This window comes from Alexandromys fortis, unplaced genomic scaffold (genome assembly GCF_014885135.2).
Source record: "Alexandromys fortis isolate MF-2015 unplaced genomic scaffold, M_Fortis_MF-2015_v1.1 scaffold_88, whole genome shotgun sequence".
In the NCBI taxonomy this organism is placed as follows: Eukaryota; Metazoa; Chordata; class Mammalia; order Rodentia; family Cricetidae; genus Alexandromys; species Alexandromys fortis.
This window is the reverse complement of record NW_026067961.1, coordinates 5,414,458-5,438,885: the sequence shown is the minus strand read 5'-3', so window position 1 is coordinate 5,438,885 and position 24,428 is coordinate 5,414,458. Positions and strand designations below refer to the sequence as shown.

The 24,428-nt window shown below is 54.3% G+C and overlaps 1 protein-coding gene across 2 annotated transcripts; it reads right to left on the bottom strand.

The window, feature by feature from the left end:
- Positions 1-22,760, bottom strand: Tmem201 (transmembrane protein 201). 2 transcript variants are annotated; one of them, XM_050153355.1, is made up of 11 exons: positions 22,537-22,760; positions 17,000-17,120; positions 16,017-16,211; positions 14,893-15,069; positions 13,732-14,081; positions 13,077-13,283; positions 7,983-8,215; positions 4,531-4,602; positions 3,769-4,062; positions 2,685-2,822; positions 1-1,558 (listed from the first exon to the last, which is right to left on the bottom strand). In XM_050153355.1, exons 1-11 carry the CDS (start codon positions 22,647-22,649, stop codon positions 1,461-1,463), a joined length of 1,998 nt encoding a protein of 665 aa, XP_050009312.1. In that variant the 5' UTR covers positions 22,650-22,760; the 3' UTR covers positions 1-1,460. The 2 variants fall into 2 exon arrangements, with proteins under 2 accessions (XP_050009312.1, XP_050009313.1); XM_050153356.1 differs by having other exon boundaries at positions 13,077-13,280.
- Between the last annotated feature and the right edge of the window lie 1,668 nt (positions 22,761-24,428).

Sequence of the window (24,428 nt, the reverse complement as noted above, 5' to 3'; positions counted from 1 at the left end):
TTGGTTCAAGTCAAAAGTTGGTATGGTTTTGTTTAAGTTGTTTTGCTTTTGTAAAGAAAAATAATGTCGTGTTTTATGTATAAATCAAAACGTAAGTCCAAGCCCCTTGTGGGTGCGCAGTGTGCCAGGCTGGCCTGCTGCGCTGGTGCGAGGGGCCAGTTTCTCCCTGGGCACTTCCCCAGGGCTGGAGACAAAAATGCTGGGGAACAATTTGGTTTCATTAGGCAGGAAAAAAATTTTTCGACTTGATGTACCCACTGTACAAATGGAGACCAAGAAGCGCCACCCCCAAGCTGGAACCTTTGGTGGCAGCTGGACTCATGGAGTCCTGACACTGTCCTGACTGCCCACAGGCTGGGCTGTCAGGTGTGGAGGTCAGGCCAGGCCTCCTTCCCTGTGGTAAAAAAGAAGAGTACTAAAGCACCCGAAGCTTAGGAAACGCCCTCCCTTGGCCGGGAGCCGGAGGCCAGCACACGCCTCACCTGGCAAAAAATGTGTACAAAAATAAAGTTAAATTTTATCCCTGAATGACAGTGAAGACCTTTCCCTGCCCCATGCCCCTCCCCCACAACAAATCCCAAGCAGTGTAACACAAAGACACACAAAAACCCACTCACACCCACATACACACGTGCCTGAGGCCAAAGCCTGGGATGGGACTGACCCCACAGGCACGTGGCCCCACGGTATCGAAAGGGCCAGTGTCAGGACTAAGTCCCTCTTCCTTCCTCATTGGACAGATGGGCACCCAACCTGCAGTGCCCGCAGCAGGGCCGTGGTTGGGCATGAAGGGGACACAGGTGGGGGCAGATGAAGGAAGGAACAGTAGGGCCTGAGGACCAAAGGAGAAAGGGGTCTGGGTGCAAAGAGGGAGGGGTCCAGTCTTGTCTAAACTGTGCAGCTCATGCGGAACTGGCGGCCAGGCAAGGGGGCTCTGGTGCTCTCAGGGCAATGGAGCTGCCTGCTCAGCCACCAGAACTCACCAAACAGGTGAGTGGGGCAGGACTCAGGAGGACACAGGTACTTCTTGTGAGTCCCAGGCTCCCACCTGCTCAGCCCTGCCTGGAGCCAACAGTCAGGGGCAAGATGGGCTGCCAGGTGCCTGCTGCAGGGAGGCTTGCTCTCTGGTGTGGGGCCTTCTTCATCTGGGTTTTTGGCGGGGCACTGAGGCAGATCTCTGGTGTCTTGGAGTACAGAGAAGATGTGACCGGGCGGCAGCAGCAGGGCAGAGGCAGCTGGCCCCTGCTGCCAGGAGTCCCTGCTTCAGGGTCAGAGTGTCAGCACCAAACACAGCTGATGTCGGCAGTCTGTTGGGGGGACAGCAGGTGTCCTGAGGTCAGGGACTCAACAAGGGCCCTGGTGTCAAGGCGGAGACAGAGCCCCTCAGGGAGGGATCTGAGCGGCAGTGGTGGAAGCAGCATGCGCCTGGGCAGTGCCCTCCAGAAGGGCAGTCACGGTGGTCAGCGCAGGCTCTGGTACAGGTAGGCTGAGGTGAAGACTGCATTGACGGCCAAGCTCACAGCCAGGAGGCCCCGGACCAGAGAGGGGCCAACACGAGCTGTAAGCAGGACACAAGTTAGAAGCAGTGTGGCAGGCACCCCAATCCTCATGTAGGGCGCTCAGACCTACCCCAGCTGGCCAAGCCCCATCTAATCTGTCCTCCAGCAAAGTCCTCCCTGGATGGAGAACCTGGGGCCCTTCCCAGGGTACTGGTTGGCCCTACATCTCTGAAGGCCTATCTTTCCAGAACCCGTGTAACCACATGGACCCTAGGTGAGGCTACACCCAGGTAACAAGGGGGCAACCAAGATACCCAGAGATACCCATGTCACAAAGGAAGAAATGGGGTCTTGTGGAGGGCTACCCTGCTCAAGTCTCAGATTAAAAAGTAGACTCAGAGCTGGGAACGGGGGCGCTTATCTACCATCCCAGCACTGAGGAGACAGAAGCAGTGGATAAGGAGATCAAAGGCTTCTCAGATTAGTGAGTCCAAAGCCAGCCTGGTTTACAGGAGACCTTGCTTAAAAGCGACACAGCAGGGCAGTGGTGAAGTACACCTTTAATCCCAGAGGCAGGTGCAGGCGGATCTCAGTGAGTTCAAGGCCAGAGTTCTAGACAGCCAAGGCTGTTTTGAGAAACCCTGTTTCAAAAAAAAAAAAAAAAAAAAAAAGCAGCAAAAAAAACCCAAAAAACCCAACAATAACCAAAAGTAGAATGAGGTCATCATGGCCTCAAAGTCACCAGCATAGACGCCCGATCTGACTCTGGGCAGCAGTGCCCCCAGTCAGGAAACCTCGCTTGCCGACTTGTCCCTTCCACTAGTGTCCTGTCTCCCTTATGTGGAGTAGCTCACTAGGATTCACGGATGGTCTCACACTGCGCCCATCAGTAAGCCAGTAAGCAAGGAGCCAAGTCACCCAGGAGGCTGGGGGCGCTCTGGCCCACACCTGCTATCATGCCGAGACTCCAGAGAAGTACATCTGGATGTCTTCAGTGTCGACTCTGAGCACAGGAGCCCTGCGCTACCCATGGCTACTGAACGTCTGACGTGGGGCTAGTGCAGCCGAGGAGATGAACTAGTGGAGTTACCACAAGTGTGGCGTTCTAGGAGGTTCTTTGTCACAGATACTGTAATCTCCAGAGAGGGGGCTTGGGGTTGGTTCTCCCACCCCAGGGTCACAGACCTTTCCAGAGAGCAGTCTCCTCGGAGCACCCTTTGGTGGTGGTGTCTACCACACAAGTAGAGGACTGGGACGAGTCCTCCTCTTTCTTGATGGAGCGGCTGCTGCAGGCGCTGTCTCTAGCCACCATCGATCGCATGTCTGCAGAAGAAAGAGCGATATGCCGCTATGCTCACAGCTCAATCCCAGGACATCCCCAGAGCTCTGCTTCAGTCCATGACAAGGTCCTCACAAGTCCCAACTGCTCCTCCTTGGAGCAGCAGAGGGCCAGGGCCTTATCTGGACCTGATAAGTAAGTGCTGAGGTCAGGGCAGCACAAGTGCCCACTGGCACCAACTAGTAAGTCCCACAAGGCAGTGAGGACTGAGGCTGAGGACCAGAGTGGCTCCAGGCTCCGGACTGCCTGTCCATCCCCTCCTCTCAGACCCATTTAGCCCAGGTGCTCAACTCTACCCACATTTACAGACCCAAGAAAGCCACATGGCCCACATTAAAGTCTAATTTTTTTTTAAATTTCTTTTATTTAAATGTACCTGGAGGGACAGCCGTGGGTGCTGGGCACTGAACTCTTGTATTTTCTGCTGTCAGCTCAGCCTTTAGGGCTGAACCATCCCTCCAGGCCAAAGTCTACACTTTTATTTTCCAGACAGGAATTTTCTCTGTGTAACTCTGGAGCCTTTCCCGGAACTGTAGACCAGGTTGGCCTCAAATGCACAGAGATCCGCCTGCCTCTGCCTCCTGAGTGCAGGGATTAAAGGCGTGTGCCACCACCGCCTGGCTCAAAGTCTAAATTTTAAGGGAGTCCAACTAACTTTTTAAAAATGTTTGGTAGAAAATGAAAGCACCCATGACAGGCACAGGTTGAGTGTACAACAGGCTTTCTGAGGTCCCAGTAGATGACAGCCAAACCCCGAGAGTCATTTATAAGAAGAAAGGGCAAAAGCACCCATCAGAGAGGGTTCAACATCACCAGAGCCACGCTGGGCAGTCACTACAGATGCCCCCCCCCCCCCCAAGCACCAGGTGACCTCTGGGATCAGCCAAGAGCTCCCATGGCAACACCTGCTGCGCGCTCAGGCCCACGTACCCATAGTGTGCTTCGTGTCCCGTATGCGATTCCTCTGGGGGAGCTGGGGAGGCTCAATGAAGAGGCTGCCGTTGGGTGGTGAGTGCTCTTCCGAGCTGCCGGGAGTACTGGGCCCTTCCCCAGGGGTTGGGAAGAGCAGCAGTTTCTGCCCTTTCAGGTTGAGCCGGGCAGGGCTGATGAGGGGCCTGCGGTGGTGCAGGGAGCCAGAGCTGGAGGCCATGGAGCTGGCCACAGAAGGCGCTGGAGAAGGGAGAGGGGAAGAGGGGAAGCTGCCCGACAGCAGAGAGAAGTAATCTGCAGAGAGGGAGGAAGACAATCAGGGACACAGCAGCACAGGACGTGTGCCATGTGCTACTCGGACCCGAAGCTTCCCTTGGCTCATGAAGGAAGGATAAGGTGTGGGCTGGGGACGGGGGAAACTCTACAGGAACCTGAGGGAGGAAGGGCTGGGGCCATACCAGGAAGTGAGCAGGGGGTGCGGGTAGGGTAGGAATGGCCCAGAGTATGTGTCTAGACCTCCCTGGGCTGAGAGTTGGGCCCTGGCAGCAGCGGGCTCGTCTGTCTCAGGTCAGATGGCCTAGCCTGACAGGGCTACACCTGGCTTATCTGTGAACACAGCATGATATTGTCTGACCCTCAACCTACACTGCACATCAGAGAAAACCTAGACACGTCCATGTCTCTTGCCCATGGTTGGGGTAACCTGCCTCAGGGGCACCTGTTAACAGCTTTCCAGGCCCTTCTGCCAACTCCCCTTCTTACCTGAAAGAGAAACCTCCCCAGGTGGAGACACCCGAGATGGGGGGCGGCTCCCGCTGAACAGGTATCCTGAGTCTAGGCAGAAAGAGAAATGCATCAGTGACCTGAGGGTGACGGCCACCGCCCTCTGTCCCCACATCCCTGCCACACAGCGCTAGGTGCTTTCATGAAAACAGCAACTGCCATCCAGGGCATGTGGGGGCAGTCCCACTCTGCCGAAGAAGACACCGAAGCCTCCAGTGGTCAGGGGAAGGCAGTGGCTACGGTCTCTGCCTCTTCTCGCTTGCCCTTCTTTCCACACACGCAGTGTTTTTTAAAAAAAAAAATCAATCTTCACTTTTAAAGTTTAAGTACATGAGTGATTACTTAGATGCACTATAGTTTAAGTACATGAGTGTTTACTCGTATGCACTATAGTTTAAGTACACGAGTGTTTGTTTACTCGTATGCACGTGCACTATGTGAACCCAATGCTGGCACAGGTGGGTTACAGATGGCCTGAAACTGGAGTTACCAAAGGTAACCACCAGAGTACCCGCCACTGAAGTATGCCCACCAGAGTACCCTCAAGGCAGGTCTGTGGAAGCTGGGAAAAGGAATCTCTGAGGCATGAGTGTCAGGATTTAGCAGTTGGCAGAGAACAGAAGCATGGAGGAGAGGGAGAGACAGACAGACAGAGACAAGAGGCCCATGCTGATACCTGAACCCTAGACCTGGTTGGTCTCCTAGTATGTGAGCCTTAGACCTGTAAGAACATGTTCTCGGACCCACTCCTTTTGGAGATCCTGCTGTTACCAGAACCCCCGTCCTGACTGAGACCAGCAGCCACTTCTGCAGACTGAGTGCCGGGCACCTAGTCCACTTCCTTTCCCCACAGTCCCAGTCGCAGCTGCCTTATTTTATTGCTATTATCATTTTATTTTATTTTAATTAATTTTTTTTAATTTTCGAGACAGGGTTTCTCTGTAGTTTTTGGTTAAATAATTTTTTTTTTTTTGGATTTTCGAGACAGGGTTTCTCTGTAGCTTTGGTTCCTGTCCTGGAACTAGCTCTGTAGACCAGGCTCCCAGAGATCCGCCTGCCTCTGCCTCCCAAGTACTGGGATTAAAGGTGTGCACCACCACCGCCCGGCTGTTATTATCATTTTAGATGCTGGGAAGAATGCAGGGCCTGTATACCCTAGGCAACTGCCCTGTCATCTAGTCACACACCCAGTCTGAACCCAAGGTCCGGCCCTGTACCCTCGTGACACTGGAGGACATGCTAGCAGCAACCCGCTGATGTACAGACTAATTCCTTAGTTCCTGCATATACTAAACCCTCACAGCGTCCAAAAGTGTACAGGACTGGCCTATGTCAGACAGGGAAAAGAACAGCTTGGCAACACAACTCTCACAGGTGGCAGTAGTGCCCGCATTTAACCTCCAAAGAGCAACAAAGGGGGAGAGGCACACTGGCAGCTGAGTGGGCGGTAGGCAGAGCCTGGAGCTAGGGAAATTGCTTCCTGCACAAGGAGTCCTGCCTTTCGCCTTGGTGCTGGGTATCCTGACGCTGAAGTTACAGAAGTGACAAGCTGCACGACATGGGTGCTGGGAACAGAACTAGGGTCCTCTACAGGAACAACATGCACCCTTAACCCTTGAGCCATTGTTCCTTTTTTCTTATTTATTTACTTACTTAGAGATAAGAACTGGATATGTAGCCTGGACTATCTTTGAACTCTGGGGTTCCTCAGCCTTGCAAATGCTGAGATTACAGGCAGGCACCACCAGGTTCAGTTTGGGCCTATTTTTTTAAAGAACTAAGACCTGCATTCAGAGAGGGCTAGGGTTCCCTAGCTCCCAGTTTCAGGTTTCGCATCAGGACCCTGCACACAGCTGTCACTGACACGGCCTCCAGCTGTGGCCGCCTGCGCCCGTGCTCTCAAGCTCCGTGAAGAGCTTGACACGCGCTCCGATGAGTAAGTGAAAGAACCTGGCTCACAGGGTTACCCAAGCCTCCACGGACGCTAAGGACATCCCCATCTCTACCTACCCCTACCTCAAGGCCTGGCACTGCCCCTGCTTAGCTCAGATGCTGTCTCCTCAAGTGTCCAGTATCTCTGGCAGGGAAAACACTCAGCGTGCACACAGCAGGTGAGAAGCAGCCTGCATTAAGGGGTCTGGCTGCCAGGCTCACACAGCTCTAAAATGCAGGAGGACCTTGAACAAGTTACCAAAGACTGGGGCTTCTGATGATGTTGTTGATGGTCTTAAGAGGGAGCCTGGCTACAAGACCAAGTCCAGTGCCTATTTATAGCTTAGTAAAGAAGAAAGGGGGTGAACCAAGATACACCCACATTCCTCCTTGAAGCTCATTCGACACCTGAGATTGGTGCAAACTCTCAGGTAGGTTCTCTCTCTCTCTCTTTTTTTTAAATATTTATTTATTATTTATTATGTATACAATAGTCTATCTGTGTGTATGCGGAAGGCCAGAAGAGGGCACTAGACCTTATTACAGATGGTTGTGAGCCACCATGTGGTTGCTGGGAATTGAGCTCAGGACCTTTGGAAGAGCAGGCAATGCTCTTAACCACTGAGCCATCTCTCCAGCCCCTCAGGTAGGTTCTCAAAGGCAAATGAGAACCGTCACTAACGCACCTGGATTAAGCATGTTTAAAACTGGATATGGGGTTGGCGAGATGGCTCAGTGGGTAGAAGTCGTAAGGACAGGCTTGACGACTTGAGTTCGATTCTCAGATCCCACTGGTGGCAGGACAGGTGCCCCTCACATGTCCCTCCGGACAGGGCCAGGGCTTGGTCTCTTCAGGCTCCATAAGACAAGCAACCAACAAATGCAACTGACAGAGACAGAATCCTTGCCTTCCAGGCACATATTCTCCAGATAGAAAGGCAGAAAATGATAAAAACTCAGTGAGCACTCATTTACTGAGACACAAGGGATGCTTGTCACTCTTCGGAGCACTTTTTTTTTGAGGGGGGGGGGGAGGGAGGCAATGACAGGGTCTCACATAGCCCAGGCTGGCTAGTGGCTGAGAATGACCTTGAACTTCTGATCCTCTTAGCTCTGCCTTCAGAGTGCTGGGTTTACAGGTGTGCGCTATCACTCTGGCTTCACGTAGTATTGGGGATTGAACCTGGGACCTTGTGAATGCTAGCCAAGTACCCTACCCACATAGCTGTATCTCTAGTCCCCTTTTGAGCCCTTGAAATATATCACTTCAAATGACACAATTGCTCATGAGGAATCCTTCTACAGGCCCAGGCTTTAAGGAGGGAAACAATGGGATGTGATTGGTCAATGTGGGTGCTGAGTGGGCTCACCTGGGTCTGAGCCCAGCCCTGCCCATCTCCTTAGCTGGAGTTCAAACCAACTCTTTGGTATTACCCCATCTCCTCCTCACAAGATCCAGGCCTACTTGGATTCTGTCATCAAAGCTGGCAAGGTCTTACCTGTCCGGGTCAGAGAAGGTATGGTTCCCAGTGAGAGGGCCCGGTTGAGGCGGCCTGGCAGTGAGGAGGGAGAGACCCGACGAGGAGATCGGAAGAGCTGTTGCTTGGTCAGAGGCAGGAAGCCGGGTGGGGTGGGGATGAAGAGAGATGCTGGTGACGTTGTGATGCTTGGGCAGGGTACGGCCAGGCTGGGGCTGGAGGGGAAAAGGTTGGCAGAGTCTCCTGAGAAGTACCTGCAAGGGCCAGGGCCACAGAGAGGGGAGAGTAAGCCAGGAAGGTTCTGGAAATAGCCTTTGCACAATGGGGCCTGTCCCCTCCCAGGGTGTGAGGTGGGCCTGAGTCGGGGTCCCAGACGAGGCGTGCGTTAGTCGAAGCAAAAGAGCATTGTCCACTTATTAGGAGCGGGTGGCTGGGAGACGCCAGCATGACCCACCCCACCCCACATGCCCCCTCCGGCCCCCTCAGGCTCACGGCAATCTACCTCCACTACATCTCCGCATTAAAGTGACACTGTCACCTGGCCAGCCTCATGCCAATCCCTTTTGCCCTGAAGCAAACATTCCAGCTCCAGACCAGGCGCTCGGTGAGGCTCGAACCTGGGTTCTTCTGGCCACCTCCCAATGGAGCATCCAGCCGCAGAGACGCTTTGGGTGGGTCCTAACTGGGCTGAGATGCTGTCACATCCCCCTGGGGCCAAGCCTCACAAAGCCAGGCCTTGGATCCCCAGAAAAGGTTCTTACACTGTGCACGCCAAACTCAATCTTAGGAAAGACCCCCAAAAAACCAGCAAGCTGCCCGAAAGACAGAAGGTGACAGTGTCTCTTTAACTCGAGAATCACACACTCGAGTACAAATCACACAACAGAACCTGATGGCCACAGGCCACCCATGTCAACCATGCTTCTGATTAAGGCACCCGATTACAGAGGGAGAGGGGCAGAGGCAGTTAATCCATTAGTCTGCCATCTGGAAGGATTCGGGTATCCAGCCTTACCTCGGTCCCAAGGGACAAATGAGCCCAGCAGACAATGTGCCGACGGATGGGCTGGCAGGGTCAGGCCTCATGGTGAGCAGGGGCCTAGGTCCCCATGCCGTCATGGCCGAGGGCTTGGGGTGGGGAACTACAGCTAGCCAAGCTCCACACCACCCCTCTCCCCATTTTTCAGTTTTGTGAGAGAAATGTATGTAACCATCTGGTGAACACCCAATCACATGACCTTCCCAGTCTCTTGTAAAGGACCGTGATGCACCTCAACTTCTAGCTCAGTGTTTGGGGAACACAGGGAAATCAGGGCACAGCAAAACTACAGAGGGGCATTTGTGGACACACCCTAACTTTGCTCCTTTTGGGGGCTGTCAAAAGCCCTACTCCTTGCTCTAAGACTAAGGAATGCCTTAAGCAGAAAAGTTGACTTTTGTAGGATGGGGTTAACCTCGGTGGTAAAGTATTTGTCAAGTATGCGTGTCTGTGTGAGGGGTGTGTGTGTCTGGGTTTGATCTCCAGCACCAAAAAACAGAACAAAACAAAAAACAAAAAGGGCAATTTCTCGTTCCATTTCAGGATTATGACTGAGTCTGTCTGGCAGGACCTCAATGAATGGCTCAGGGGGACACATTCAGGCTCTTTAGGGCCAGCAGAGGTGAGGCTGGAACCTGGGTACCACACGCTTGACTGTGGGAAGACACTGGGCCTTGCTGAGAATTTGGTGGAAGTTGTGGCAGGGTGTCAGTCTCAGAGCAGGTGCACAGGCATGGCCAAGCCCTTCCAGCAGGTGGCAGCAGGACACTACACTAGTCCTCCTGTGCCCATTCTTTGCCATAGCCAGGAGCCAAGGGTGACCCTGAAATAGACAGTCCCCAAGGGTCAGCAAGCAGTGGGGGATGCAGTACACAGAGAGGATCCCAGTTAGAGAAGGACTATAGCCCCCTGGCCCCATATGGGCTGGCCTTTGCTAGCATATCCTCCTTTCCTCCAGCTCTGCTCAACCCTGGGGCCATGCCGTGGTCAAGCCTGACAGTCCTGGCCACTAAGCACAGGGACGTTGCGGGTCTTGAAGCCTCTGACAACACCAGCATTGTGAGAGGGCTTCTGAGGTCTGTTCCCTCTGGCTGTGACACAAGGTAGCACCATCAGATGAGTGGATCCCAAAGGTGGGAGCCTGGCAAGGGCTCAGCTCTGCTCTGCCCTGGGCAGTCCCTGAGGCAGCATCCCCTGAAAAGGATCCAGCGCTTCTTTAGTTGAGTGGTCCCTGAATCCCTGCAAGCTCGAACCCAACTCTCTGAGTCGCATGTTTCCCGGAAGTCCTGACTGTGACCAGGGCCATAAGGCTGAGGTGGGAGCCTCAAGACTTCCTCCTCATAGCTAGCCCCATCAAGAGTGTAGCTGCTAGCTGGGTGGTGGTGGCACACACCTTTAATCCCAGCACTCAGGAGGGAGAGGCAGGCAGATCTCTGTGAGTTCGAAGCCAGCCTGGCCTACAAGAGCTAGTTCCAGGACAGGCTCTAAAGCAACACAGAGAAACCCTGTCTCGAAAAACAAACAAACAAAAAAGTAGCTGCATCAGCTTATTCACGTGGGAAAAACACTGGGCAGCAAGACAGAAACAGCTGTGCCCTCAAGCCATCCGATGTCATCACCAGCTCCCCAACCTGCTCCCAAGCCCAGACTCCTGTGTAAATGCAGTGCCCCCGAAACCCACCCCTCCCACCTTGGCACAGAAGCCCTTCTGAAGAATCATGAAAGAAAAAAGGACGCGGTACCTGGTGCCAACCCGAATGAGGGCCCAGGAGGCATTTATTGAAAACACAGCATTCAAAACATGACGTCTATGGCCAGTGATGGTTACAGTGATTAGGGCACTAGACAATTAGTCACAATCCTACTACACGACACAAGACTTGTACTGGGTGCAGAGAGATGGCACAGCAGGCAGATGGGCTAGCCAGGGGATGGAGGAGGGCGATCCTGGTCGTTTATCCCAGGGCAAGTGTTACTAGTCTGCTGGGCCAGTGTGGGGATTCCAGACCCAGAGCTGAATACGGCTCCCTCCTTCCTTTTTCAGGGATACAATCTGTAGGTACCTGGGACGATCCCACTCTGACCAGGGACAGTCTGGTGGTCGTCCCCACTCAACAAGTCACAATCCAAGGGTGCCCACATTTCCTCAGCTTCTGCCAGCAACACCAGAACATGCTGGTATTTTCTCCAACTAACTTTAAGGGACTATTAATGTTAAAAAGTAACACAAAACTCTTTAAAATGCCAGGAATCCTTGTTCCACCATGTTTTCTACACCCACCAGCAGGCAGGAGAGACATGCTTAGCAGGGATCCTGACTGGCCAGAGCTGGCTCTGTGTACCATAAATAATTTAAATACATACACACACAAACACATACATACACACCCTGCTTCTATCCAAAGCCAAGAATGCAGAAATCAGCACCCTCCTGTTGGCCTCTTTCAGAGTGAGATCACAACACCACGCAGAGGATGCAGGACACGCAGACAATGGCCCACTACCTGTCCCGTCTTTTTCTGGGGCCAGTTTCTTGGGAGAGTCAGGCAGGTGTTCCCTGTTCTCTCAGGAAGCTGTGCCATAGGCCAGCGGTAGCAGGCCTACACCTCAACTATGGCCACATCCACACCCTTAACTGAGAGCAAGCTGAGCCCTGAAACGCCAGAAACAAGACCTGTCTTCTGACACTTCCAGCTCACCACACATGGAAGCGGGGTAAGACTTGGCTTGCTGCCTGATTACGGAGGGTCGAGGGCAGAATGCCTTTTAAGGACCCTCAAACAAGCTTACGACAGCGGGGCCTGGGTACCTCTGTCAAGCTCCCAATGGGGCTCTAAGAAGCTTCCTCACAAAGACCCAGCAGCTGATGGCCACGTTTGACGTGACACTCATTCATGTGTAATCTGCCTGCGCTCTGGTGCAGAGGAGGACGGAGCCTGCAGCTCAGTGGGATGTATGTTAATATAAGTGATAGGACCCAGCAATGGAGGGAGTGTGCAGTCCAATGGAGCCACCAGAGGGCAGCACGTCAGAGGGGTATAGCATTGGCCTACGCTCTGGATGGCCTTAGACAATGAGTTTTTATGTGGTCACCATGTGGTCCTCAAATTCACTGAGGCCAGCACCCCAAGGCCCTACATAAGGACTCATTTCCCACTTCAGATGGTTAACCAAGGCTAAGGGACAACAGGGGTTTGGCCAGAACCACACAGCCAGCAAGGGCCTGATCCATGGTCCTTCCCCTAAGGTGGAGACTTTTGGGGGTGGCATCCTAGGAAGCTGTGCCTGAAAGAAGGGTGAGGCTGAGACATGGGCCCTGCAGCTGCCCCTAGAGAAATTGAGGGCCAAAGCCTTGGCACCCTCCAAAATTTATTCCAAGGAAGCCACTGATGCTAGAGATGGACAAGGTGACAATGACTTGGTGTCACCAACAGTCCTGTTTGTGCAGAGCAGCTACTGATCTGGGATAACCCGTCCTCCTCCTGCCTGGCGGGCCACAGGTGCCTGCTGACCACACAATGATGTACTCTCCACTCCCAGGGAACGACCCCGAGGGACCGTGAGGTCTCAGGAAGGTCTTGAAACAAGGAACTGGGAATAGATGCCAGGAGGGAACAAGGGACCAGGAGGGGTAGCTCTGCTCTGGTCCTGGCTCACCCTGTTGAGGCCACAGCCTCGCCGACCAGCCAGGGTATAGCAAATGACAAGGATACAGCAGGCAGTCTCCCCAGGAAGAGTGGGGACAAGACTGGGGTGCCTGGAGCTAGCAGGAAGCCATGGGTCAGAAGCAGATCACCTGTGAGCTGCCATGTTTGGATCACCAGGGCTATGAAAAGGTCTTAGGCCAGAGAGGTGGTGGCAGTTGTGAGCACCTACAGGCGCCTGGGAGCACCAAGACTGGGGAGTGGGGGCTTGGAAGTGCTGGGAAGTCAAGGGGGAAACGGAGGGGAAGCATGAACTCAAGGCTCTGCTAAAGGTGTGGGAGTGGGGTGAGTAACAAAAGACAGGGGTTGCCTGCTTCAAGGTCCATCACCTGTCTCCTCCCCACCCCCCGCAGTCACTGCTGCTTCTCTGACCTTCGGGGCCGGAACCTCCGTGGGCCCGTAGCTTTCCTTGTAGCCACAGCTGCAGTGAAGCCCACCAGGCAGCACAGGGATGTGGTGCTAAGCTTGAGTGTGTCGAGCCAGCTTGGTGAAGCAGCCTGGAGATACTGTTCTGCCAGGTGCAGTCCCAGCAGCAGGGCCCAGAGACAGGTAGAGAAGGCATCGATCCGTCGGAGCCTGCTGGAGAAAGCAAGGTGAGTGTGTGCCCGGCAGACACTACCAAACCCTGAGCCCCACCATTTCCTGCCCCTACACCCCATCCACACTGGGCCCAGCTCAGAGATGAGGACAGAGAGGTCAGTGGAGAGTCTGAGTTCATTCTATGACTCAAGGCTGCCCGCACTAAGCAAGCCAGGGCTCCTACACCCATGACCTAGCCTGGGAACCAGGGGCAGGTGGCTTCTACTACTCTGACTTAGAGACTGTGAGGAGGCTGGGCCGAGGCTGAGGCAGCGGAGGACTGGCTCAGTGTCGCCATCACCTGTGGTCCTGTGCTGTCCTCCTGGTCCCGGAGAAACTAGACAGCTTTGTCTAGCTGCATGGAGTTCAGTCCAGAGCAGGGGGCCAGAAAGACCCTACGCAGCATTGCAGACCTCTGCCCACCCATGCCCAAGGCCCCACAACACACCTGATCCGGCCAGCCAGCAGCATGGCCAGCAGGCAGGTGAGCAGGCCCACTGCCACAATGCTGGTCTGGTGGCTCTGCCCAAAGGCCCAGGCTTCACGTAGCTTTTCTGTGGCATGCTCTGGCAACAGGCCCAGCAGCTGCTGCCAGCCCTCGGCCTGAGCAGTGGTGTTGTCGGGTGCAGCAGAGCTGTTGCCCCCAGGAGGCAGGGCCAGGGGCAGGGCGGCTCCTGGGGTGAAGGGTTCGCTGGGGCCATACAATGTAATGGATAACAAGAAGGCACAGGCCAGGAAGGCCAGGGCACGGAGCAGGATGACCTGGAAGGGCGCCTTCATTGCCGAGGAACTGAAGCTCTGAGGGAGGGAGAGATGTATCAGTGAGAAGCCAGAGAGCCAGCAATGGCCACCCCTGTGCCCACGATGTGGGGATGCTGTTCATAGGCCCCACTCCAGACCTAGGCTACTGCCTTACTGGGATGGTCTCCAGGGAGGGCTCTGCTCCTTCCCCTTTGGAGAAACCCTTTCTATGCACTGGTGACTTCTCTTTCAAATTTTTCAATCATTGTTGAGTTTTCATCAAACATTCCTATCACACCTGGCTAAGGTGTGCGACAGCCACATCACGATCCTAGTCATTCTTTTTTTTTTTTCCTTAAAGTAATTTTGTTTGTTTTTTCGAGACAGGGTTTCTCTGTGGTTTTGGAGCCTGTCCTGGCATTCGCTCTGTAGACCAGGCTGGTCTCTAACTCACAGAGATCCGCCTGTCTCTGCCTCCCGAGTGCTGGGATTAAAGGTGTGCGCCACCACCGGCCAGCCTTTAAAGTAATTTTTATTTTTATTTTATGTGCATTTGTGTTTTGCCTGCGTGTATATCTGTGTGAGGGTGTCGGGTCCCCTGAACTGGAGTTACAGACAGTTGTGAGCAGCCATGTAGGTGCCGGGAACTGAACCCAGGTCCTCTGGAAGAGCAGTTAGTGCTCTTAACGGCTGAGCGGTCTCTCTACCCCCCCATTGTTAGGGAGAGCCGACGACAGCAAGGGGCCATCAGGCAACTGTTTCTCAGAAATGTGGTCTTGGCGTGTTATGCTATGTCTCGGTTGCTAGGGTACAGCTCTCAGAGCATCTTCCCACACACTCAACACCCAAATGCCCCACAGCCTCAGACCTGCCCATGGGCCTGGTCAGCCTCCCGACGTCGGAACTGGTGGCTGAGCAGCAGGGCACGCAGCTGGCGGTTCTGGTGTTTGATGTAGTACTCAACAGCTGCCTGGCATGGGCGGCACAGCTTGTACATCTGCTCCAAGTGGTGGCGGTACACCTCAATCTCCTCATCATACCGGCCCTGTAGGTAAAACGTCTGTGTTATATGTGGGAACTGGGTTTAAACACTGGCCCTGCCTGTGAAATGGTCATAAGAGCTCCTGGGAGTAAGGGCTAACCAGCAGAGGCTAGGAGCCCGCTAGACAGTGACATTAATGTCACTCTGTAGCTCAGGACCCACTAGGTTCTGGCAGGAGGAAAACCTAGGATTAGACCCCGCCTTTCTCCTTGAGTCTGAAGGTCTAACTCAGGGAGCAAGCTAGCTGCTGGCTCAGCCTGGGTTTGCCAGAGCCGACCACTCTCATTCCACAGCAGCTCAGAAGAGATGCCCCATCCCTTGCTCCCTCAGAGACACAGCAAGGCCCAGCCAGAGGTCAGTAGGAATGGCCATATGATCTCTTGTTGGGCCCAACTGGAAAGTCACCTCACGTCCTCACTGTAAAAAACATTCAAATGGCATTTCCTCATTTCATCACTGTGTGTGTCAGCGTGTGAGCGAAGGCTGAAGGGTAACTTGCGGGAGTTTTTCTCCTTCTCCCATGTGCACCCTAGGAAGCACACTGAAGACAACCACGCTTGGCAGCAAGTGTCTTCGTCCGCTGAGCCGTCTTGTCAGCTCTCCCTCCTGGTCTTCTGGCTCATTCCTGACTTCTCCTCTCTCCTAGGCACCTTTGAGCCTCAGGTGGGATTTGCCTTTTTCCCTGAATGCCATGTTAGGCAGGACAGACTACTGAATGAGACCAGGATGGAGCCCCTGAAACTGTAGCCGGAGACCAAGGCCTCTACCTCCCTCTGCTCAGGGACAAACCCTTCTGGCCTGACAGGCCTTGGTTTCCACCCAGCGGTCACCAGATCACACTGAGGGCAAGCGGGGCTCCCGCTGAGAAGGAAGCCCCACACCCTGGAATGTGGGGACAGTCGGAGGTGAACAGCTCTGCCTGCCCGCCCCGCGCATGCTTGCATGCTCACCTCCTCACGTGGTGTGAAGGCAGCCAGCTGCTTGATCTTGGTGGTCTGGTGGTGGCTGCACCGCCGGCAGAGCAGGACCTGGCTGCTCACCCACTGCTGTGGCTGTGTGGGGTCACGGGGACTGGGCACACTGCTCACCACGTGGTTCAGGTGTTCCAAGTACTGTGCGGGGATCGGCTTGTTGTAGTCTCCATTCTGGGCAAGGGAGGGGGCTCCGGTCAGTGCGGCCCACTCAGGGATGCTCCAGGACTTCAGACAACCCTACCCTGGCTTCTTCTTTTTTTTTTAAAGACTTATTTATTTATTATGTATATAGTGTTCTGTCTGCACGTACACCTGCACACCAGAAGAGGGCACCAGGTCTCATTACAGATGGTTGTGAGCCATGATGTGGTTGCTGGGAATTGAACTCAGGACCTCTGGAAGAACAACAATGCTCTTAACCACTGAGCCTTCTCTCCAGCCCCCTACCCTGGCTTCTTTACACATTCCTTCTGATGCTGCCTCACATGGAACCCTCAACATCTAGGTGCCGAGAAGCCACCCAATCTGTGCATCAGGGCAGGCTGTGGGGTGCCCCTGACCCACATTTCCTACCCTGGCTTTATCCCTAAGAAACACTCTGAAAACTAAGCCTGCCAGTGGGCCTTTGGGTAGGCTGTCTGTTTTAGCTTCAGTAAAAGCCATACTCATAGACACTCACACAGTATGGTAGCTGGACAAAGCCGTGACAGAACACAAACCACCCACAAAGCTGAGTACTTAGTGTCTGCAGCAACTGGGCTGCAAACCTGCCTGACTTTGGACTTGAACTCCGATCCTGCCACCTGTTGGGTGACACAGGACAACTGGCCACAGCTCCCTGCACCTGCTCTTCCTCCTCAAAGGGAGACATGGTGGCAGGGCCACAGTTAGACTACAGTGGCATGGTATGTGTCAGCAGCAGCCTGAGCACCGGCCCTCCACCCGGCGCCAGCCCACACCTCCTGGAAGCCGTTGTACTGTTCGCAGTGGGGGCAGTCCCAGCAGTTGCGATTCCCATAGGGCACCAGTGTATCGTGGTTGCAGAACCAGCAGTTGACCATAGTATGCGTTGGCTTCACCCTGTGGACCAAGGACAACAGAGTTGGCCTGGAAGACCTTGGTGAAAGGAAAGATTATCCAAGCACAGGAAGTAGTATCCAAGGTGGAGATGGAGGCCCAGCCAGAAGAGGAAGTCATGGCGGAGGGAGGCGGGCCCCTAGATGATGCTGTGTTGCTAACTGACAGTACTTCACGAGAGGCCGCTGGAGACTCACCGGCTCTGTAGGCTCTGCAGTAGCCACCTGGGAGCCCAGGGCCACCAGCCCCCTGTTTCAGGGTCTCAGACATTAGGGTGATGAGAGGGCACAGGGCCAGGGCTAGCTAACCAATGGACCAAAAGAGATGAAGCTTAGAACCCCTTATCCCCCATAAGGTCTGATCCTAGGGTGTAGAAGCCATATTTCTGGAGAGTTCTAAGACTGAAGGGAGCCTTTTGTCCTTCCCAGGAAAAAATCCCTAGAGAGAGAGCCAAGGACGTCAAGGGGTAGGGACTGGTGACGGGCAGTGACAAGTCACAGCTGCTCAGCCAGGGGAGGAGGCCCACAGTGGGTTTTGTTGACCACACGTCTGTTAACAGGTGGGGCCTGAAGGATAATCCCGGCCCAGACACTGGGGGATCTGTGCAGCATTGCAGAGGTCACACAGCAACCGCCCAGCAAATCCAGGGCCAAGAATCTAGAAACAATACCAGCAAAGGCAGCCGGTGTGGAGCTCTGTACCCTGACCTTGTCTTGTCACTCAGAGGCCATGTCTAGCTCAGGGGCACTGCTGAGAACTGGGCAGAGTGAGCCACCCCACAGAAATGCCCAGCTCCTCAGACAGCATGACTTCCTGGCCTTAGCATCCTGAAAGAGGAGGAGCTGAGTCCCAGGTTACGGAAGCTTATGTATGTGTGTCCCCATGAGATTCCCATTTGTCAAACTCTGCATGTAAGCCATGCCCGTAAAATGGACCAGGCACAGTGCTAGCTGCTTCCAGAAGACAACAGCACGCAATAAGATGTGAGGAGCTGTGTGATGGAAAGGGTCACCTAGTCAGAAGCCCAGGGGGGAGGACAGCCTTGGGAGTGGCTCTAGTTCCTGCAGGACTGTCTACACCGCCTGGCCAGCAGCTCTACTCCCTTCCCCCTCCCATGGGCGGGTTAAGAAAGGTATCCTGTCAGCTGGGGTATGAACACCCCCCTCACAGACAGGGCTTGCTCTTGGGAAGCCCCGAGCAGTGCTCTAACCTAGTCAATACCAAGAAATGAATGACAGGGACGCAGGATGATGAGGCTGGGGTCCCTAGCAGCCTCACACTTCCTTCTGCCTCAGTTCAGGCCTGACCCTGCCACTCAGCAAACAGACCCTTCACAGTGCACACGCTGGGCAGGGTCCCCTGTGCTAGCGTCTCAACGGTTACTCTACCTCCTAGAAGCTTCATTCTAAGCCCTCACTTCTCCAATGGGTTGCTCAGACTTTGTCCTAGAGAGCCCGCTGCCAGTACCTGGTACTCGACAGCCTTACTGGCCCCATCACAGAAAGAGCAATGCAGAAAACGGCGGCAGGGGCTGCAGGTGGAGGTTTGGAAATGCGCTCTGCCGGGGTGCCCACGTGTGTGGTATTCCCGGGCAATTAAGCACTTACTTTGTGGTAATTTGTACATCTTTTATAGGCCTCTTTGTAATTATGTCCAGGGTATGCCTCATAGCTGGTACTCAGGCAGTGTGACCTCTCATATGTCCCCGAGTCTGAGACATACACCCATCTGCCCCTGGGGCTCCTTAGCTCTGTTCTATTTGCTGGGAAAGGCCAATTCTGGGCTTGCTCTGGGTACCAAAGACAGACAAGCAGGCCTGTTGCTCTGGAGTGCCAAGGCTGCCAGGAAGCCCCTCCCACTCAGGAAGCCATCATTTCCACTCTGGGTCTCCAGCTCTGTTGCTAGGGAAATGGCTCCTGGCCTCTGACAGAAGCCTGTCTGGTGTGGAAGTGGAAGGCGGGGGATTCATCCTCCCTAAAGTTGGAGGGGGTGGATGCTGCAAGGGGGTGTTCTTTTGTGGCCAAAGAAACCATTGTTCACCATGGCTAGGTGGGATCTCTATACCAAAGGCTATCTCCTTCAGGGACAGCCCCAAAGGTATGTGGCAGGGGTAGCAGGCAGCTGGCCAGAATCTTGGAACCTCCAGCACCAACCAACGCTGCTGCATCATGTATGAAAACTGTCCCAGCAGCCACTTTATAGCTCCCACACTGTCCCCAGTCCAGAACAGACAGTTCTGGCCTCAGAGCTCACCCAGCTTTTGCTCAGGGAAAGTCCCCTTAAGTTTCCCTTGCAAACTCCTTGGACCACTTTGGTTCCTCAAGCCAAAAACCTCAATTCCATGATAAATCACATTTGGGGAATAAGGTGGAGGTGATGAGACACAATGTCCCTTTAACACAGGAAGGAAGGTGACTTGGCAGAGGCAGCATCTCAGCCCATGGCCAAGCCCAAGTCACATTCAATGCCACGGGTGGGTGGGGGACCTGGAAACCATTTCCCCAGCGGGTCACCCTGACTTTAACTCTTGGGATACCAGAGGGAACGTGAAGGAGCCATGGTGGACGGATCTTTATAGAAGGGGACAGGGGCGACTACATGCCTGGTGTCCTCTCCAAGGGCTTGGACACAACAGGGGAAACACGAACATGGGCCTCTGGTAATGTTCTCTCCACTAGCCCAGGACATTTGGGAAGAGCCAAACTCCTGTCCCCACACCTCTGCACTACTTTAAGTCCCCTGGCCCGGGAACCACTCAGGGCCCATGCTACATCACACAGACACTGGATGGGGCTCAGTTGTCGTGGGCTACTCTGAGTCTGTGGGAGGCCAGTATGCCCACCTCTCCCAAAGGGGCCTGGCAGGCTACACCTGAGAGAAGCAGGCCTGGATCTCAGGGTTCCAGGGAAAGTTCAGCTTCACAGGATGCACCTTCTCTGCTTGCTCTTCCAAGTGTGACCTCACCAAATGGAAGAGTCCAGGGAGGCACACCTGCGCTTCAATGGCAGCAGCGAGGTCCAGATCTCTGGCCCAATCTCACAGGGATCTGCTGACGAGAACAGAGACTCCCCCGCCCCCCCCCCCCAAACTGATCCCTTAGGGACAGACACATCACCCACCCTGTCCATCGAGCACCACTCAAGGCTTTCAGAGATGACGCATGAGCAGTACGCACCAACTGGGCTGGGATACAAGGAGAAGAATGAGAATTCAGAGTAGCTGGCAACAGATGCCACAGGACTGACTAGCCAACCTGCGGGACACATGCTGCCATCCACAAACAGGTGCCCTCAGCAGCGGGGCAGCAGGCAGGAGAGGGTCATATGAAATGTGCACATAGGAGTGGCATTCGCTCAACTGGAGTGGGCAGCTCAGAATGGTGAGTGTTGAGGTGAGCCCAGACACAGTAACTGCCAGAAGGCCTCTGAATGGTGGGATAGGCTTTGCTATGCATCCAGAGGCTGTGTCCTCCTGAGTTCCAAACACAGAAACTACGATCTCAATAAACACCAGCTGACGCCACAGGCTGTGCACGCAGGTTGGTGATGGGTGCCGAGACGCACTCACAAGGGGCGAATCCCAAGTACATTCTGCAAGTCCAAGACAGGCCAGAGCAGGAGCATGAAGAACTGTGGCACCTGAGAGAGATGTGGGGCCTCCACCCCAGAGCTACAGGTTCAGAGAAGCTGCTCGTGGGTGTGAGACGGGGCTCTTCCACTTACAGCTGGGCGACGAAGGGCATTTCTCGAGGCTTTGTTTCCCCAGCTGTAAAATGGGTGAGAACGGTAGTACCTGCCTGACAGGAGCTGCTACTTAACGGCAGATACTCCCTGCGTGTCACCTGTCACCAATACAGGAATGGCAGTTGCTCTCATCATTAACAGGGACAGGGACAAGAAAACTCCACGGGTAAGGAAGCAGGGGGGCCGGAATTGGGCTCTAGAGGACTTCCCAGCAACCACTTTGGCTACGTGTGTGTGTGTGTGAGAGAGAGAGAGAGAGAGAGAGAGAGACAGGGTTTTTCTGTATAACAATCTTGGCTGTTCTAGAACTTGTTTTGTAGACCAGGCTGGCCTTGAACTCAGAGATCCGCCTGCACCTGCCTCCCGAGTGCTGGAATTAAAGAACAGTGCCACCACGCAGACACTCTTTAGCCAATTTTAAAAGTCAGGAAGGACTGACCTGAAGAGAGCTGATGGCTCCCAGGGCCACACTGGCTTGCCCTGTTAGCTCTGTGCTCAGTTTACAAGCACCCACTCCACCAAGTGCCCTTCCAAACACAACTCCTTGGAGGCTTCCTCCGGCTTACTCAACGCCCATTCTGCCACAGCTGATGATTCTTGCCTGCCACAGCATCCCCCGCTAGGGAAGGCGAAAGCTGCAGCCTCTGGCTAAGCCAGTCTCATTTCAGAACTGTGAGTGGCCAATTTCCCTCCAGATGAAGACACCACGCAGCACCACGCTTTGACCAATCTGCACCAGTCAAAGTCTCCGCCTTGACAGTCTGGTGTGAGCACAAAGGGACTTGGCTCCCACTGCAAGAGTGTGCCCTGCACCTCACCAAGGCCTTGGTTCCTGTCTCCAGCCTAGGGCACCAAGGGGTGACAGGCGGTGACCCAGTACTGGCCACAGTCAGTTCCACTCTGCTCTTGCAGCCTGTCCTGGACTGGGAGAGGCAATGGCACCAGGTGGAGCCTGGGCTCTGGGCAAGCTCTGCTTGGGACATGGACAGACCACAACTCCTTGTTGGCAAGAGATTATGGACAAGCCCTGAGCTTTGCACACCCCTGGCTGTCTCCAAGAAGCTCCATAACGCCGCATATATTCCTGTCCTCTGTGACATGATGAGGCGGGCTATTTCTTCACCATTCGTCAGAGGCTATTCCATTTCAGGGCTTGACCAGGGAGGCGAATGGCCAAGACCCCAGTACTGGGGTCCCCGTGATCTCTAAGCCATGACAGGGCAGAGGTACAGCCCCCAAACCCATCCCAGACAGGTGTCCAGAGAGTACAGCCTCCTTTGGGCAGTAGACAAGTTCCCTAAATGTCTGTCTCAGGCTGCTACTGTTCACACGTGCCTCTTCTAAGTATTTAGCTCGAAGGCTACTCCGGGGGGAGCTCCCTTGAGGAGTGTTACTGCCATAGCAGGCGGACCAAGTGCCAGCTCTCATCACCCTAACCGACGGGCTGCAGAGGCCCAGCAGGGCAGTACAGCCAGGGACTCACGCATCGAAGGGATGAACAAGCAGGCTGCCCCCTCCCCCAACCACGCTCCGAGGCTGCCTCCCGACGAGGTCTTTTGGGCAGAGGAGATCTCGCGCATTCGCAAGCAGGCCTGGCCCGCACCGAGACTCCGCCGTGGCCTCGCGGGGGCGGGGCGGCAGCGGCCCGGGCCGCGTGCAGCGGAGCGCCCACTCACCTCCGCGCGATCCGGTAGAGCAGCACGCCGGCGGCGGCGCATGCCGTGATCCCTAGGCCGCCCGCCAGGCCGGCGGTGGGGTAGCTGGCCAGCAGCGCGCTTACGCCTTCCATGGCTCCCGGGCGAGGTCGGTGGGCCGGGGGCGCGGGCCGCAGAACGGATTCCCGGCGGCCCGCGCGCTCCTGCTGGCGCCGTGACCTTCGCCGCTTTGTAGCCGGCGCGGGCCCGCCCCTTGACTCGGCGCGCTCCCGCCGTGCAGCCAATGGTGGTGCGGGGCGAGCCTGAGAGGGCGGGGCGCCGGCGGAAACGCTCGGCGCCGGCTCGGAAGCGCCCTCCAGCGGCCGGAGTTGGAAAGCCATGCTGTAGAGCTGGAGGGAGCCCCGCCCGTGCCCGCTCCCTGCGCAGGCGTATATCTTGCTGCGCTTCGGAGCGTCTGCTTAGTCCAGCTACCCGGAGCCAACGCTTCCTTCTGCTTTCCTCCAGTTAGTCCTGTTTTCCTGGCGTCGGGCCAAAGTCGGCTGTGCCGCTCCAGAGGCCACCGTGGTTAAAAATTAGCTTGCACAAACACAAACTCCAAAGATGGGAACGAGGTTAAATAATCACGGGTAGGCATGTTTCAGAACATAACGCAGCCGTCGTAAAGAATGGCTGAGCTCGAGGTATTAGCCCTCACGGGGTGGTACTTTTTTTTTTAAGTCGCTTATAGATAATTTTCATAGAATGCTAAATTTGATGAAGCTTATGAACTTCAAATCGATTACCTTAGGGGGTGAGTTCGAGGTGGAGCCACGTTATAGGAGTGTTTCAGCATTGACGTGGGCTAAATTAATGATCAAGAAAAACTCACTGAGGCTTAGTGGTGCACAGCTTTAATCCCAGTAAATGCAGGCGGATTAAAGTGTAAATTTGAGGTCATCCTGGTCTACATAGTCAGTTCCAGGTCATCTAGACGATCCAAAGGCTAATACTGAGTCCCTGTCTTAAAAAAAGAAAAAAGGAGAAGGAAGAAAGGAGAAAGGAGGAAAACTCTAGCAAGAAATATTATTTCAATCATAGTGGCCAGTGGCACACGCCTTTAATCCCAGCACTTGGGAGGCAGAGGCAGCTGGATCTCTGTGAGTTCGAGACCAGCCTGGTCTACAAGAGCTAGTTCCAGGACAGGCTCCAAAACCACAGAGAAACCCTGTCTCGGAAAAGAAAAAGAAAAAAAAAAAAAAAAAAAAAGAAAAAGTAATAAAATAAAATCAAATCAAAAAATTAAAAATAAAGGAAATATATTTGCACGTTGCTGTGGAACACACACAATTTTATGAGTGCTTTTAGGATCGAGTTCTCTGAGCAGTGGTGGGCTGAGGGTCACTGTAATCTCTTGCTTTCTGTTGCCAGTTCATCTGTCCATATACCCACCTATGTGTGTGCATTCAGGAGGTGGGAAGGAGGAAGCAGGATGGGCAGACAGTGAAGTCACAGGGCTGGCGACCTTTCTCGTCTTTCTTGCGACTTCATTAGCTCTGAGCGTGTCTAGGTTGTGCTGGCCCATAACATCTGTGGTGCCATATGTAAGTATCATTCCCTTTCCGGAAGTATCACATATGAAGCATCATTCCCTTCGGTGCCTGCCTTGAGTTCCGGGGAAGGTCAAGCAGGGAAGGTCAAGCATTGATAGATAACGTTTGTCTGAGAACTGCCTGGACATCACTGATGCTCTCAGGCATTCCATGTTAAAGTTCTGGTCTCTGGCTGGTGAAGATACTGGACGATGACAAGAGGAAACTTAACAACAAAAACCCTTTTATTTGTATGAGTGTTTTGCTTGTGTGTGTCTGTGGACCACAATGGTGCCTGGTGCCCAGAGGCACCAGGTCTCCTGGAACATGAGGGAGCAGGTTGAG

Bases quoted from the DNA above. Each gene is read 5' to 3' on its own strand.
- Tmem201 (XM_050153355.1), bottom strand. From the start codon at position 22,649: ATGGAAGGCGTAAGCGCGCTGCTGGCCAGCTACCCCACCGCCGGCCTG. The intron at 16,212-16,999 runs GTGTGGGCTGGC...TCCCTTGCCCAG, and splicing joins AGTACAACGGCTTCCAGGAG to AATGGAGACTACAACAAGCC. The intron at 4,603-7,982 runs GTAAGACCTTGC...CTTTCTGCCTAG, and splicing joins ACCTTCTCTGACCCGGACAG to ACTCAGGATACCTGTTCAGC.